A 17,983-nucleotide genomic window follows, 5' to 3' on the forward strand; every position below is an offset into this window, starting at 1 on the left:
AGTATATATATATATAGACGTGTGGTTATTTAATACAAATGAGTTATTTTGATATTGCCAGATTTAAAAATAAATTAACACCCCCACTTATCAAAATAGCTGCAAAGTTTAGCGTTAAATACAATAGTTTTATTTTATATTGGTGTAACTCCTAACATTTTCATGAATTTGTAATGCTTCGTTGGCATAAGGCCCTTTGTCAACAAATCAGCAGGCATTTCGTCAGTTGATACATATTTAAGTGAAACCATTTGGTTTTTAACAACATCTCTTATGTAGTGGTGACGAACATCTATATGTTTAGTTCTATTATGCGACTGATGATTTGTTGCAAGTTTTAATGCACTTTGGTTGTCACAATATATAGGTATCATATAAAATTGTTTAGTGATATCATAAAGTAAATTTCTTAAGTAAACAGCTTCTCTAGATGCGTCTGAGAGAGCTACGTACTCTGCTTCAATACTGGATAAAGAGACTGTTTTCTGCTTTCTACTTTGCCAAGAAATAGCAGAACCAAACATCGTAAAGCAGTAGCCAGTATATGACTTTCTGTCTGTACTGTCGCTCGCCCAGTCAGCATCAACAAAACCTGTCAACATTTCATTACATTCTTTAGTATATCTTAAGCAGTGACCTTTTGTTTTTTGTAAGTATTTCAAAATTCTTTTCGCATAAACATAATGGATTTCTTTGTAACAATTATTAAATTGGCTAAGATAGCTTACTGCGTATGCAATGTCTGGTCTTGTTAGAACGGCTAGATACATCAAAGAGCCGATAAGTTTTTGAAATGGAACATTATCGCAAGTAGTTTTAGATTGATCAAAAGTGAGTTTGCATTCAATAGGTGTATCGATTGGCTTACAACTTGATATATTAAATTTACATAATAATTGTTCGATATATTCTTGTTGATCTATAGTTATTTGGCTGCAATTTCCATTCAGTTGAATTCTCATACCCAAATAGCGTTTTACAAGTCCTAGATCTTTTATTTTAAATTGTGAGTTTAACACATTTTTCAACATTTCTGTTTCTTTTGGGTTATTTGAAAAAATCAAAAAATCATCTACATAGATTGTAACTATAACTTTTACATCATTATCAATTTTTGTAAATAGACAAGGTTCATAAAAACTAATTTTAAACCCTAATTTTAATAAACATTCTTTTACTTTTTCGTACCAAATTAAAGAAGATTGTTTAAGACCGTAAATGGCTCGTTTCAATTTTAAAGCTTTCCCAATAATTTTCTTTTCATATCCCTCTGGAAACGACATATAAATATCTTCCTTCAGATGACCATTTAAAAAAGCGGTAGTTACATCTAAGTGTGTGATATTCATCGCATATTTCACGCTAATAGCAAATAACATTCTCAACGTAGAGTGCTTTACCACAGGTGAGAAAGTTTCGGAGTAGTCTATTCCATACTTCTGACTAAAACCTTTCGCCACAAGTCGGGCTCGAAAACGCACGTTACCTTCTACATCAAGCTTTTTGTTAAGGACCCACTTAGATTTAACTACTGATGCCCCGTGTGGTATATCAGATATCTCCCAAGCATCGTTGTCTTTGAATGATTGTAGCTCTTCTTGCATAGCGAATGACCATTGATCTGCTTCTGGACCTTCTAACGCCTCTGTAAAATCAATCTGTTCTGAAACGATTTTGGAAACACACATATTAGTAAAACCAAAACGGTTTGGAGCTTTCCTCGTTCTTCTGCCTTTAACAATTTCAGCAGATTGTTGCACTTCTTGACCTTCTTCACTTGAGGTGTTTTCATCTGAACAGGTGTAATCAGGGTTGGTTGAGGTTGGAATATGCAGAGATTCATTTAATGAATAATCCCCCACTGAATCTCTGCTTTCGTCTTCTTCCTTCGATGGTATACATTCCTCGACTGTTTTACTTTCTTTCTCTTCGATTGAAGAATCTGCACTGTAAATCCATATAGAACTGTCGTTGTCTGTGCTTTTTAACGCATCTTCCATAATGATAACATCTCTTCTCACAGTAACAATATTTTTTTTCGGATCGTAGACACGATAACCTTTAACATTTTCGGAAAACCCAACAAGAATATGTTTTTCAGATTTTCTGTCCCACTTTAATCTTTTTTCTTTTGGAACGTGTACCATAACTGGGCTTCCGAATAAACGAATATGACCAAGGTTCGGTTTTTTAGAGAACCAAACTTCATGTGGAGTTTTGTCTCCTAACGTTGAACAAATGGATCTGTTTTTTATGTAAACAGCTGTATTAGCAGCTTCCGCCCAGAACTTTTTTGGCAAATTAGCATCAAATAATAAGCACTTTGCTTTTTCAATTACTGTTCTGTTAGCCCTTTCGCAAACACCATTTTGTTCGGGAGTATATGGACAAGTGGTTTGATGTAGTATACCGTCCTGCAATAACAACTTGTCAAAACTTTTATTGCAAAACTCGCCACCATTGTCAGTGCGCAAAATCTTGATTTTCTTATTTTGTTGGTTTTCTACCATTGCTTTGAATGCTTTAAACCTCTCAAAAGCTTCACACTTTTCTTTTAAAAAATATATAAATGTCATGCGACTATAGTCGTCTACAAATAACAAAATATACCTTGCACCTCCAATAGACCTCGATTCCATGGGACCACAAAGATCAGCATGTACAATTTGCAAAACGTCGTCGCTTTTGTGCAATTTGGATGGGAACGGCAATCTTGCTTGTTTTCCCTCACAACATGTCACACATGAACTTTTCTTGATGTCATTATTAAATGAGTAATCTACACCATCAACAACTCCATTTTTCATTTTGTTCAAGTCAGAACTGTTAATATGTCCTAAACGTCTGTGCCATAGCTGTGCGCTCACTAACGATTTTGCTGCTAAAACGGAACATTGTTTTAAATCTAATTTATAAACCCCATTAACCAAGTCTGCCTTAGCGACAACAACATTTTTTTGGTTGCGAATGTAGCAGTGGTTGGCTTCAAATGATACATGATTTCCACTTTCGATCAGGGCACTTACAGACAATAAGTTCGTCGTTAAACTTGGTACGCACAGCACATTTTTTACTGTGATATCGTAATTATAACCAGTGACAATATTTACTTCTCCTGAACACACAACTGGTAATTTTGTTTCATTTGCAATTATAATTTCTAACATGCCAGGGGAATTATTAACGTTTTGAATCCAATGCCGATTTGCTGTTAAGTGTGAACTAGCGCCGGATTCGACGTACCATTCATTTTTGTCGTAACTACCACTCAGAAACACGGCACTGAACGCATTCGATTGTTTATTTTTCAATAGAGGACACTGATTCCTATAATGACCAGCTTGCTTACATTTATAACAAGTAATATTATTTTGTGCACTGAGTTGCGTTTTATTTGACATTCCGTATGTATGCTTGCTATTGTTTTTCACGTATTTTCTTTGTGCTTTGTTCGCAACAAATGCAGCATTACCTGATTCATTGTCGAATTTAGAGACTTCAATGTCCAGCAACTTTGACTTGATGACGTCAGCAGTTATACTGATTCCAGAGTGTTCGATTGCCATTATCATTGGCGAAAAGTTTTCTGGCAAACCAGCTAAAAGTAAGGAACCTACCCATTCGTCGGTAATCTGAAAACCTGTACCATTCAACCTCTGTGCTGTTTCAACTACTTGGGTTATGTACGTTGTCATTGAATTACAGTTTTCTAGGCGTAACGAGATTAAGTGCCGCAACAATGTTATTTTCCTCGAAAAACCTGAGTCATCAAACATTGCTTTCAGTTTTGCCCATAACTCTTCCGAGGTGTTAGTTGCCTTAATATGCACATACAAACTTGGGTCTATGGTCAATACTAGCTTTGCCTTAGTTTTTGCATCCTCCTCAACTTTTTTTTCTTGTTGGGAATTAGATTTAATGTAGTGAACCTTTCCTTCCAGTACCAACATGTTTTCAGCCGCAAAACACCATTCATCGTAGTTTTCTCTGCCTTTCAATTTCGGCACACTTTGTATATAATTGGTAGCCATTGTTTGGTAAAACAAAGTTAAAGATTAACTAATTTTTCTTTAAATTATTTAAGTAAAAAAAAGACGTGAGGCCCATAACCTATTAATTAGAACACGTGAATCTCCGTTGACAGTCGTACTTCAAGTGACTTTTTATTAATTAGTATATATATATATAGACGTGTGGTTATTTAATACAAATGAGTTATTTTGATATTGCCAGATTTAAAAATAAATTAACATATTTCAGCCAAATTTTCTAGTAAGAGAAGGGGCAGACTTCCACCGAATTATGCCCAACGGCTTAAGAAGAATAAACCTCTCTTGATGCTCCTGTACCACCCTTACAAAGACGGTCTGAGCCAACATTCAAAGATGTGGTCTGTGTTTCAGTCCTTTGTCATTTTTGAAAATTTTACCTGATTTATAGCAGGGAACGCTCCATCTGGATCCTCGACTTGAACTGTGTAAAAGTCCGTATAGGCTATTTAATTTTGGAATTGATCGCCAAATCTTGACCTGCTCACTCTATATTCATAATGGATTGGAACTATGCATTAAGGAATGCTTCCAGGTATCTTCTTTACAGTTGAGCCACGTCCCGAAAAAATTTGTACCTGCCATCATAGCTGGGAAAGTTCAACCTGGACCTAGCAACCAATATTTTGTGAAACTTTGTACTACCCATTCAATTTCGGAATTGACCACCAGTACTGTTTGCCTCATATTCCGGCTATCTCTCGACTCGTCAGCTTCTTATCCCAATGGAAAAAATGTATCAAAGCACGTTTCACTTCTATGGAAACACTTCCCGTTATGTACTTGCATGAAAATTTGTATACGAAACCCTTATTTCTCTGTAAATTTCTCTTTTATAAGTATTTATAACTATTTCTTCCAGAAGTACGGTGATATACACTTAATGGTCTGGTTGGTCAGTTAAGGGTCTCCACTTTTACCCCGATGTATCATGTTCTAAACTTTATAAAGGAAAGATATAGACTTTTTTATATCAAAATTATCAGCATCGAAAAAGATTTTCATTGAGCCATGTCTGTCCGCAAGTTAACACAATACTTTGAGCCAAAGTTTAGATAACTTACGAAACTTTGTATACGCTTGCCTGGTATGGAATAAGGGCGAAATTGAAGGACAACTACGCTCACTTTTTCGATATGGAAAATTTCGAAAAATGGAAAAACTGGGATAGTTCATTACTAAAAGCCGATAAGGTGAAAAAACTTGATATTGTGGCGAATATAAGCCGTTCTATACATCACTGTGCTGTTAGTAAATCAATGCACAACAACATCAAAGTAGGCTGCCACAGCGAAGTTAACAACGAAGAGAATATTTCACATGCAAATATGTAGTCGGCGGCTAAGATCAGAAGTTGTTACTCACACATACACAAGCATAAAACTAGAAGAGAAACGTAAATATCACATATATAAAGGAGACCGGTCTAGACCTTAGGAGAAATGGGTGAACGAGTTAATCGAGAGTATAAAAGCAGCGCAAGCTACTACTATAGTAAAGTTGTAACTAAAGGAGATATTGCTATACTGAATATTTGAGTTATTTATTCTACAGTGCAGCGATTCGAACGGAATTTCCCAGAATTCGTTACAGTATGATTAAAAATAGAAATTTGTAAATATTCTGGAAAATGGGCGTGGTAGCGCCCACATTTAGAGACAGAAGGTTTTAAAGTTTTCCAAGCCGTAAATTAAAAACCATTGAAAGTTATCATGCAGATTGTCCTAGCTATTTTATATTTGCGCTGTTAAAATAAACGAAATCGGTTGGCAACCACGTCCACTTTCAAAAAATCTGTATCAAAATAAAAGAAGAAATACTTGGTTCATTACCAAAGACTGATAAAGTGACGAAATTTTGATATATTGGGTGATTTCATGACCAAAAATTGAAGTTTCAGAAAAATTGTAGAAACTGGGCCCTACTTTAGAGAAAAAAGATATACAAGTTTTACAAGCCGTAAATTGAAAGACATGGGAGAAATCATGAAGGTTGTTCTTGCTTTATATACATATACTCTATTCTTGCGATGTATGCCTAAATAATACTGATATTTCAGCTCAGTAGTGATATGGTATACGAAAATTAAAATTTTTTTAAAGAAGCCCCTTTTTAAGAAAACCTCTCCCTACAAAATTGTTAAAACGTACGAAACTTCTTAGAAAACACCCCCACTTTCTATATATAGGCTGCCCGTTTGTCCGTTACCACGTAAACTTGAGCAAGAACTTAGATATATTCACCTAATTTGAGTTCAGATAAGCCCGTGTAATCTGAACTCAAAATAAATTGAAAATGTTAGAAATCAGACAACAGCCAATCCTACTTTTTCGATATGGAAAATTTCGAAAAATGTAAAAATGGGATAGTGTATTAACAAATACTGACAAATTGATGAAACTTGGCGAGTGAAGTAACTTTATAACGAATAAAATAATTTAAAAAAAAAAATTTTTAAGTTAAACGTTTTTATTGAAAACAATACTTACATGAAGTAATAATAAGAAAAGCTATAAAATAATTAGGTAGGTCCTAGGTACTAGTCATCAAACTCCTTCTCAATCTAGGGCGTTGATCAGACAATTAAATAAAAGCGTTGGACGCATCATATTTCTATTGATAGTCATAAGTAAAACCAACTGAGCCTTAATCAGGTTATGCTACGCCTCACATTTATTTAATTGTCTGATCAACGCCCTAGATTGATAAGGAGTGTGATAACTAGTACCTAGGACCTACCTAATTATTGTAAAGCTTTTCTTATTATTATTTCATGTAAGTATTGTTTTCAATAAAACCGTTTAACCGTTAAAAATTTTTTTTTTAATTATTTTATTTCAAGTTTTTAGTCTTTATTTAATTGCCTATTATTTCTCATTCTATTTAGTTCATTTAGTGCCTCATTATTACAAGGACTCTTTCCTGAAAATTTGTTACAACCTAAGTCCTCAATACATAATCCTTCCAAAGACTTTACTCGACTCTGCATCACGTATGCTTGTCCCTCCTCCAACTCCAAAATATTTTGATGTCACTTCTACCGGACTGTATGCAATATTTGTTCCAAATATGAGCCAAATCGGGCATCATATGTCTCTTTCTATTCATGTATGTATTATGTGTCCCAAAAATGGACCAAATCAAATCGGATCACAAATACGATTTTTTTGAATATCTCGATCCTTGCGCCACCCAGCGGCGATTTTTTTCATAAGTCACTTTTTATTCTTGCATGTATTATGTGTTCCAAATATGAGCCAAATCGGACCACAAATGCGAATTTTGCGAATATCTCGATCCTTGCGCCACCTAGCGGCGATTTTTTTCTTACTATTGCATTGTCATCGGGTTCTGAACTATATTCCAAGTTTCAAGCTTGTAGCTTATCGGGAAGTTGCTTAAATTTCAATGACAAATTCGTTCACAACGGCCGTGCGGCCTGCCTATCAAGTCAAGCTAAATAAAACCGTTTAAAAATGGAAAGCGTGTAAAATTTGGGAAAATGGGCATGGAAGTATCACTTTTGGTCAATATCATTTGTTTGCAATTACTGAATTTTTTCGAATTGCAACTTTTACATGTCTATCTAGCGTCCATATTATCGAACCTCTACTGTAGTACCTACTACTTTGATATCTAATTTGTAAACACAATGTAACCTTTCTTAGTTACAATTTCGTGTTCATTGGCATGAAATTATTTTACATGCAAGCATCTAGTGGCAAGAACAAATTCACTTTTACTTAACTTACCTTAGAAGAGTACACAATGACATTTTCTTATTTCCTTATGACTTAATGACATTCGAATTTCGAAATCGTGCACATTAGTCATTTAACCGTTTTATTGCTGTAATAATTTCATCACCAATTAACATAACAGATGGCTTCTTTAGAAAAAGGAATATGAAGCGTTGTGCGCATACGAAGTCGGTTTATGTTTGTTTGCCAGAAGGGTCTTAGTACCTCACAGTTCAATGACTAAAAACGAACTTTTTAACTACTATGTCTTTTATTTACACTGCAGAGCTATTTTAATTACTTCATATTCATTTGATTGCATTTGCCCTCGTTATGTTGTTGTTTACATGCGCCATTGCTTATTTAAAGTCGTTGTGTTATAAAATCATGAAAAAAAAAATTTGAAATATTGTCGCATTGCTTGCATTTACTCACTGGAGGCTCACTAAAATTTTCAACATCATTTTCTTCGAGGACATTTCATTTCCCACACAAAAATAATTTCTGTTGGTTTTTTATCTTAGCGTTCACAAATATGCCAATTTTTTTTATACTCAGCTGAGCAGAGCTCACAGAGTATATTAATTTTGTTCGTATAGCGGTACCCCGTAACGGCATAGAGATAGATATAGACTTCTATATCAAAATGATCTGGGCGAAAAAAGAAATTCATTTAGCCATGTCCCTCCGTCCGCCCGTCCGTCCGTCCGTACACCACGATAACTTGAGTAAATTTTGAGGAACCTTAATGAAATTTGGTATGTAAGTTCCAGGGCACTTATCCCAGATGAACGAAATCGGATTATAACCACGCCCCCTTTTTCGATATCGAATATTTCGAAAAACCGAAAAAGTGTGATAATTCATTACCAAAGACGGATAAAGCGATGAAATTTGGTAGGTAGGTTCACCTTATGATGCGGAATAGAAAATTAGAAAAAGTTTGGACAATGGGCGAGGCACCGCCCACTTTTGAAATAAGGGAATTTGAAAGTTTTGCAAGCTGTAATTTGGCAGTCGTTGAAGATATCATGATGAAACTTAGCAGGAACGTTACTTCTATTACTATATCTGTTCTAAATAAAAATTAGCAAAATCCGATGACGAACACGCCCACATTAAAAAAAAATTTTTAAGTCAAATTTTAACAAAAAATTTAATATCTTTACAGTATATTAATAAAATATCTCAACATTCAACTCCAGTAATGATATGCTGCAACAAAATACACAAATAAAAGAAAATTTCAAAACGGGCGTGGCTCCGCTCTTTTTCATTTAATTTGTCTAGAATACTTTTAATGCCATAAGTCTCACAAAAATTTACCAATCCTTTGTGAAATTTGGTAAGGGCATAGCTTCTGTGAAGATAACTGTTTTCTGTGAAAATGGACGAAATCGGTTGAAGCCGCGCCCAGTTTTTATACACAGTCGACCGTCTGTCCTTCCGTTCGGCCGTTAACACGATAACTTGAGCAAAAATCGATATATCTTTACTAAACTCAGTTCACGTACTTATCTGAACTTACTTTATCTTCGCATTAAAAATGGGCGACATCCGACTACAGCCACGCCCACTTTTTCGATATCGAAAATTACGAAAAATGAAAAAATGCCATAACTCTATACCAAATATGAAAAAAGGGATGAAACGTGGTAATTGGATTGATTTATTGGCGCAAAATATAACTTTAGAAAAAACGTTAAGTAGAAGAAAATGAAAAAGTTTTTCAGGGCGAAATCAAAAGCCCATGGAATCATGGCAGGAATACTGTTCGTGGTATAACATATATAAATAAATTAGCGATACCCGACATATAATGTTCTGGGTCACCCTGGTCCACATTTTGGTCAATATCTCGAAAACGCCTTCACATATACAACTACCACCACTCCATTTTAAAATACGCATTAACACCTTTCATTTGATACCCATATCGTACAAACACATTCTAGAGTCACCCCTGGTCCACCTTTATGGCGTTATCTCTAAAAGGCGTCCACCTATAGGCCTAAGGCCCACTCCCTTTTAAATAATCATTAACACCTTTCATTTGATACCCATGACATACAAACACAGGTTCATTTTTCTATATGGTGATTTTCCCTTATTTAACAAAGGATAAAGGAAAATATTTCGGGGGTGATTTAAAAAAAAAAATGTTAAAGAAATGCGTTCAAATTTAACCAAAATTTCATATGTAAAAAAAATATTCAAATTAAACGAATTTAAAGCTGAAGAAAGATAGCAACGGAAAGCTGCCCCACTTTTTAGTATTACCATTTGTATGTATCCATGAAAAAGACAATTTTGTCACCACAGCTCTCAGCTGAGTATGTAATGTCGGGTTACACCCGAACTTAGCCTTCCTTACTTGTTAGATTACCCTTTCTTTTTTAACACTTCCCTTACTGTAGTTTCTCCTTGTCTTTTTTGTAACTCAAATGAAAATTAAACAATGCATTTTTTCTGCGAAATGTGTTTTTTCTTTATTTGCATATCTTGGCTATACTTTTATCACCTCGGTAGTTATTTACCTATTGTTATATACACTTAATGTTTATTTGCTTGGCTCTTGAAAAGTGTTACTTTCGAGCTTATATGACAGCGAGGATAATGTTTTAGAAAATATGTGCTAAATATCAAAAACCATATAGATGTGAATACCCCGTAGGGAACTAATGCACTACCATGTAGGGAAAATATCTAGCTCCATTCGGAACTACCTTGTAGGGAAAATCTCTTGTTCAAAACTGGTGCGCTCGGATTCAGTATTAGATCGCCGGTGCAGTGAAATAACTCCCAAATGAAATAAGTCCCAAAAAAAATGAAATAAATCCCAAATCAAAATTTGAAATGTTATCTTTACACTATATAATCAGTTACAATGAGATTTGAAAAATACAGCAAACTATTATGTACATATGTAAAAGTTACAATTACAAGAAAACTTGAATAGTGTCGCCGAAGTAAACGTAATTTATTTAAAAAAATCGCATTTTTTTTATGAAATTAACATAAGAATTAAAAAATGAAAGGAACAAGTATGTGTAGAACACCTTTCTGCATAGGCGGCCTTCGGCCGCGCTTATAAAAAATAACCCTGGGCTACGCCATGCCAAGTCCGGATGTGTGGTATAACCGTGGCTACCGCCATTTGTTGGAACAATTTAAAGCATCTGGTACCACCAAGCAAATAGTGAATTAGATAAAATGGCTGTGTGCTTGTGTTCGCGCAAAGTAAACAAATAAATCATTAAATTTTACAATAATACGCAAATTTAAACAAATGAAAATAGTTGATTGTGGTTTTATAAACATTTTAAAGTGTACTTATGTATAAAATTCTTGTGAAAGTGTTCGTATGTAGATAAAAAGTGATAGTTATACCATGGTAACTTTAACTACTAATTACTAGTAAATTGTTAATAACAATTAAAAATTACTTACTGATTCTCGTTGGGGAACTCCCTGAGAACCTATGTGCAAAATTTTAAAGTTCAAACCTCTTTGGTTTGCGAATAAAACCAATTGGTCCCTTAATGTATAGCCGACCCATAGAAACTGTTAGAAGAACGTCAAAGTTTGATAAAATTGTATTTTTAAGAAAATGAAATAACTCCCAAGGAAATTTTATTGAGGATTATTTCATTTGGGAGTTATTTCATTATGAAATAATTACCAGCAAACATTATGAAATAAGTCCCAATGAATTGGGAGCTATTTCATTATGAAATAAGTCCCAATTTGTATGGAAAATATTTGGGAGTTATTTCATTTTTTTGTTGGGAGTTATTGCAGTTGGGAGTTATTTCATTTTTTTGTTGGGAGTTATTGCATTTGGGAGTTATCTCACTGCACCTTAGATCGCCTTCTATCCATTTTACATACTTTCAAATATCGAGTTTAACATGGCGATGTCCTAGGCGGTGGAAATTCCCAATGCATTACCTTTGCTAAAGTTCCGAATTTGATAGAAGTTTCCACTTTAGAACTAGTTGGTTTTTTGTTACCAATTCGAAAGCTTCGAACTAGTGTAAAAGTTTGCAGCTTAGATCTAGTTCTTTTGTTGGGGCTATGTCGTTGTTACCAAACCGGAGAGAAATTCTACATGTTGTTTCTAGTACTATTTTATCAGCCTTTTCTTAAGGTCCGAACCTGTGGGGAAATATCAGTGAGAAAGGCTTTAAAGTGAAGAGAAAGAAGGCATACTCGTAGTCGAAGCTGTTGTTGTTATCGATGTTGATGGTCTTTTACCGGATGCAATCCGGTATTTTCCGGTAACAAGCACCATAAAGGTACTAGCCCGACCATCTCGGGAACGATTTGGTATGACCACATTCAACCTTCTAGACCATCCCGCCCCCTACCCCCTAGATCCAGCAGGAGTTCGGAATCGCAAGAGACTTGGCAGGATTCACCACAGGTAGGTGAGGTTGACAATTGGTTTGGAGAAGCTATATATTGCCCTGGCAACCCTTGAGAGGGTTACGCTACACAACTCCTTGAATCAATTTGGTAATTTAGTCGCCTCTTACGACAAGCAAACCTGCTGGGATCATAGTAGCAGCTCGTTAAAGCTAGTAGTACTTTTTTTTTTTTGTAGGTAGCCTATATGTTAAATATGAAACATAAAACCTAAAACTGTCCATTTTAGAATTAGCGCAAATCCAGTTACTATCGCACTAGATTTTCTCTAGTTCGAAACTAGTAATGAGGCGCGGGACAATTTCTACCGCCTAGGACATCGCCATATCAAGCAGTTGAACATACATGTGTACATCTGGAAACTAACAGGGGTTGAAGTTAATCCACAACAGGTGAAACTTTACCAGAAACAAGTAATTCCAGGCTTTTTGAAAATAGTTTGGTCGGCTACTTATTTGGTAACAACTCATTTGATTTTGTAATCGGCTTATTATCGATAACGAATAATTATCATCGACGTATCGATTTGTAATCGGCATGTTATTTATGAGTTATCGGCTTGTCATAGAAGGGTTATACATTTGTCATCGGTTTAAAACAAAGTTTTATAGGAATGTGTAGCATAACATGCCAAAGATTCGGCGTTAACAAATCAATAACATGCCGATAAAAAACTGGTAACACTGCGATGAGAAGTCGATAACTTTTCGATAACAAATAGATACATGTGTATTTAATTAGCGAGGCAGGCTCATATTGCTTGATACCGCTACTCTTACTATTGATATTAGAGAAAATTTGCAAACGGCGTTGGTTTCTTGGACATGTTTCAGATAGGTACATTTTCGACAACGAAATCAATATATTTATATAGGAGATTACGGCCGAGCTTCCCTTCTAATTTGCGTGGTGCTCCTTTTATATTCCCTACACATTTTTTTTATTTTTTTTAATATAATTTTATTTTACTTTATTTTCTTCTGATTCTTCTTTTTGGTTGGTTGAGCTCAAGGCCGCAGCTTAAGATTCCTGAGGATGACTTCAGACTGAAGTCGAAATATTGAAAAATAAAAACCCAAATAAAATACACATCCAAGTGTTTTATTTAAGAAAACACGGCCTTGAGCTCAACCAAAAATTTTAGTTATTCTAAATACTAACGGCCAAGAATGAGATAAATACTGATTTATTTAATTTTATTTTATTTTACTTTATTCTATTTTATGTTATTATACCCAGTTGAGCAGAGCTCACAGAGTATATTAAGTTTGATTGGATAACGGTTGGTTGTACATATATAAAGGAATCGAGATAGATATAGACTTCATATATCAAAATAATCAGGATCGAAAAAAAATTTGATTGAGCCATGTCCGTCCGTCCGTCCGTCCGTCCGTCCGTTAACACGATAACTTGAGTAAATTTTGAGGTATCTTGATGAAATTTGGTATGTAGGTTCCTGAGCACTCATCTCAGATCGCTATTTAAAATGAACGGTATCGGACTATAACCACGCCCACTTTTTCGATATCGAAAATTTCGAAAAACCGAAAAAGTGCGATAATTCATTACAAAAGACAGATAAAGCGACGAAACTTGGTAGATAAGTTGAACTTATGCCGCAGAATAGAAAACTAGTAAAATTTTGGACAATGGGCGTGTCACCGCCCACTTTTAAAAGAAGGTAATTTAAAATTTTGCAAGCTGTAATTTGGCAGTCGTTGAAGATATCATGACGAAATTTGGCAGGAACGTTACTCTTATTACTATATGTCTGCTTAATAAAAATTAGCAAAATCGGAGAACGACCACGTCCACTTTTTAAAAAAAAAATTTTTTTATTCAAATTTTAAAAGAAAGGTTAATATCCTTACAGTATATAAGTAAATTATGTCAACTTTCAACTCCAGTAATGATATGATGCAACAAAATACAAAAATAAAAGAAAATTTCAAAATGGGCGTGGCTCCGCCCTTTTTCATTTAATTTGTCTACGATACTTTTAACGCCATAAGTTGAACAAAAATTAACCAATCCTTTTAAAATTTGGTAGGGGCATAGATTTTATGACGTTAACTGTTTTCTGTGAAAATGGGCGAAATCGGTTGATGTCACGCCCAGTTTTTATACACAGTCTTCCGTCTGTCTTTCCGCATGGCCGTTAACACGATAACTTGAGCAAAAATCGACATATCTTTAATGCACTTAGTTCACGTGCTTACTTGAACTCACTTTATCTTGGTATGAAAAATGAACGAAATCCGACTATGACCACGCCCACTTTTTCCATATCGAAAATTTCGAAAAATGATAAAAATGCCATAATTCTATACCAAATACGAAAAAAGGGATTAAACATGGTAAGGTAATTGGATTGTTTTATTGAGGCGAAATATAACTTTAGAAAAAACTTTATAAAATGGTTGTGACACCTACCATATTAAGTAGAAGAAAATGAAAAAGTTCTGCAGGGCGAAATAAAAATCCCTTAAAATCTTGGCAGGTATTACATACATAAACAAATTAGCGGTATCCAACAGATGATGTTCTGGGTCACCCTGGTCCACATTTTGGTCGATATCTGGAAAACGCTTTCACATATACAACTACCACCACTCCCTTTTAAAACTCTCATTAATACCTTTAATTTGATACCCATATCGTACAAACTCATTCTAGAGTCACCCCCGGTCCACCTTTATGGCGATATCTCGAAAAGGCGTCCACCTATAGAACTAAGCCCCACGCCCTTTTAAAATACTCATTTACACCTTTCATTTGATACCCATATCGTACAAACATATTCTAAAGTCACTCCTGGTCCACCTTTATAGCGATATCTCGAAGAGGCGAACACCTATAGAACGAAGGCCCACTCCCTTTTAAAAATACTCATTAACACCTTTCATTTGATACCCATATCGTACAAACAAAGTCTAGAGTCACCCCTGGTCCACCTTTATTGCGATACCCCTAAAAGGCGTCCACCTATAGAACTAAGGCCCACTCCCTTTTAAAATACTCATTAACTCCTTTCGTTTGATACCCATATTGCACAAACGAATTCTAGAGTCACCCCTGGTCCACCTTTATGGCGATATCTCGAAACGGCGTCCACCTATGGAACTAAGGATTACTCCGTTTTAAAATACTCATTAACACCTTTCTTTTGATACCCATATTGTACAAACAAATTCTAGGGTTACACCTATCTCCCATATTAGACTGAGTCGAAAAAAAAGTTGCTAATGTCCGCCCCGAAATTTAAGATTATGTTGAGAGGGTTTCGGAAAAAATGTTTTTGTTGATCCTCCGAAATACAGCCGTAAATGTTTTTCCGTTGTAACTTGGTTATTTAACTTCCAATTATTTAATCCTCCAAAAATGTCATGAGTTTCAAGTATAAGTATAATAAGAATCAGGTAAAATAACAGTTGCAATAAATATTGAAAGTGCTATAACTTCTTTGTTTATTATTAATTTAGTAATATGGCTTGAAAGCAACATTTTCTTGAATTTTTAAGTACTTTCGTTTGGTAAGGAAAAATGATACTTTAGGGTGGGGGGTACACTTTTGTTAGCTGAACTAATCATGTGAAAACGACGTAGCTTCAAAGGACATTAGAAAGAAAAGTGAAGCTCCTCAAGGCCAAAATAATGACATATCAATTTTAAAAATCGGACGTCAAATAACTAAGTTACAACAAAAAACCCTTTTCGGCTATATTTCGAAGGATCAAAAAAAAATAAAAATTTTTCCGAAACCCTCTCAACATACATATTTTAAATTTAGGGGCGGACATTTGTAATTTTTTTTTGTATGGGGACGAACCCAGTCTATCCCATATTACGCTGCAATGCAGTGACTTTACTTACGTTCTTTATTACTCCACACTGCATACCAATACCACACACTACACCTGCACTTATACATACAGTACATAGACCATATACCAGCAAATGTATAATGTGTGATTTATACATATGCTTACACATTCTCTAGTTACCAAACATTACATATGCCAATATTACACATTACGCATTACGTGCATCCCCCATATGTTATACTTCTTACAAAGACTAGTCCTACGCTTGCGCTTACAGTTACATCTTACGCTTACATTCAGGATTCCTCCATATTGTGAGCAAGGATGTTTTTACATCAAAAATCGCGTTTATTGAGAATACATGTATCATCGTCACCTCATATCGTTACCTTGAGACCAACAGTTTTTCTTCCGTTGAAATAATTCACAAATTTGTTCTCTTGACAAGAAACTTGGTTGAATGCGATCGATGACTGTTAATTCAAGGACAGCTTACCCGATTTGTTAATTTTAGAAGCGTCATTCAGGTAAAAGTCTAGAAAAGGGGTCGACTGCTAATTCGCGTCCAAAAATATCGGTAGTAGTGTCAAAAGACGAGTATTGACATCGACAACAATAATCCGATGGTGGACAAGAACATTGTATGTCTGTCCGGAATATTTACAGTTGAAATTGGCAATTTTCATGTGGTTGTTGTAATGTTGCTGTGCACTGAAAAAAATTTGCTGTATAATGGGATTTTGCACGGATTTAATTTTGATTCCACCCCGAAAAAATACTATTTATCCCACCCCGCTTTCGGAGGGACCCGGAGTAATTTTTTAATTTTTTTGTTAACCTTTTATCGAGCTAAAATTTTTATTTTCCGCCTTCGGATTATTAATAGTGATGTCAAGACGCCTCGTTTGATACCTCTCCCGATATTTTTGGACGCGTTTTAGCAGTCGACCCCTGTTCTGGATTATTACCGTCACTAATTTCGGTGTAAAAATTATTACTTGAACATGGGTCTAGAACATAAATTTAAATTTTTTTCTGATATATTTTAATAAATATTTTAAGTATCTCAAATTTTATAATTTTATCTTGTTTAATATGCTTGGTTCTCATTAATTTTCAGGTTTACGTCACAAATGCAACAGCAGCAATGAATGTGAAGATGGTTTGGTTTGTCAATTTGAGAGTGTCAATCGTACAATTGGTGTAGCTAAATTTATTTCAAAAACTAAAATTTGTCTCTGCGACAATGATAGCGGATATTTTGAAGATGCTTTACGTGATATTTGTAGTGGTGGTGAGTTTGTGCCCTGCAAAAAATGCGAATATTCTAGGATGAGTCCGTGATGAGTCGCAAAATAATATGCGAATATAGCCAGTTTTGATCCCTTTATGTGGATTGGCTTGATCCCTTTTGTTTTGAGCATGTCTTATAGAGAGACCAATTGGTTTGACTGACAAGTAGTGTCGGACTGTTCCTCTTTGTACAGCTACGGGTATTGTGGGACAGATTCTCTTAGTACTCTTACGGGCACTATCGGGTAAGTCTTTTTTGTTCGCGAACGGATACTGTCGCACGGGTCCTTTATGCGCCCCTACAAAACACTATCGAACAAGTCTTTTTTCTACCCGTACGGGAACTCCTACTGATCTTATAATTGTTTAAAACTCGAATTTTTTAAATAATTCGTTTCAATTCCACAGAATCTTGTTTTTATTTTACCCGTTTTGTTGCGGTTTTTTTATTGTTTCTTGAAATTGGCTGCCATTGTGAATTCATACAAGTGGCGAATGTTTGACAAAAACATTCACAATAGTAAACAGCCTCGATCACCTGTTCAATCGCTGTTCGATTACTTAACCCTTTCACCCCTGAGTTTTTTTTTTTCGAAATCAGGTCGAGTTTTCATCATTACGACAGCAAATACTGTAATATGCCTAA

At 35.0% G+C, this 17,983-nt stretch overlaps 1 protein-coding gene across 1 annotated transcript in view; it reads left to right on the forward strand.

Moving 5' to 3' along the window:
* sosie overlaps positions 1-17,983 on the forward strand; it is a 175,423-nt gene that overhangs the window by 151,006 nt on the left and 6,434 nt on the right. Inside the window, exon 3 of the mRNA XM_067762145.1 lies at positions 17,165-17,338. Within this exon, the coding sequence (XP_067618246.1) occupies positions 17,165-17,338 (174 nt within the window). The remainder of the gene's footprint in view (positions 1-17,164; positions 17,339-17,983) is intronic.

The sequence above is a fragment of the Eurosta solidaginis genome, chromosome 1 (genome assembly GCF_040869045.1).
Source record: "Eurosta solidaginis isolate ZX-2024a chromosome 1, ASM4086904v1, whole genome shotgun sequence".
Taxonomy (NCBI): Eukaryota; Metazoa; Arthropoda; class Insecta; order Diptera; family Tephritidae; genus Eurosta; species Eurosta solidaginis.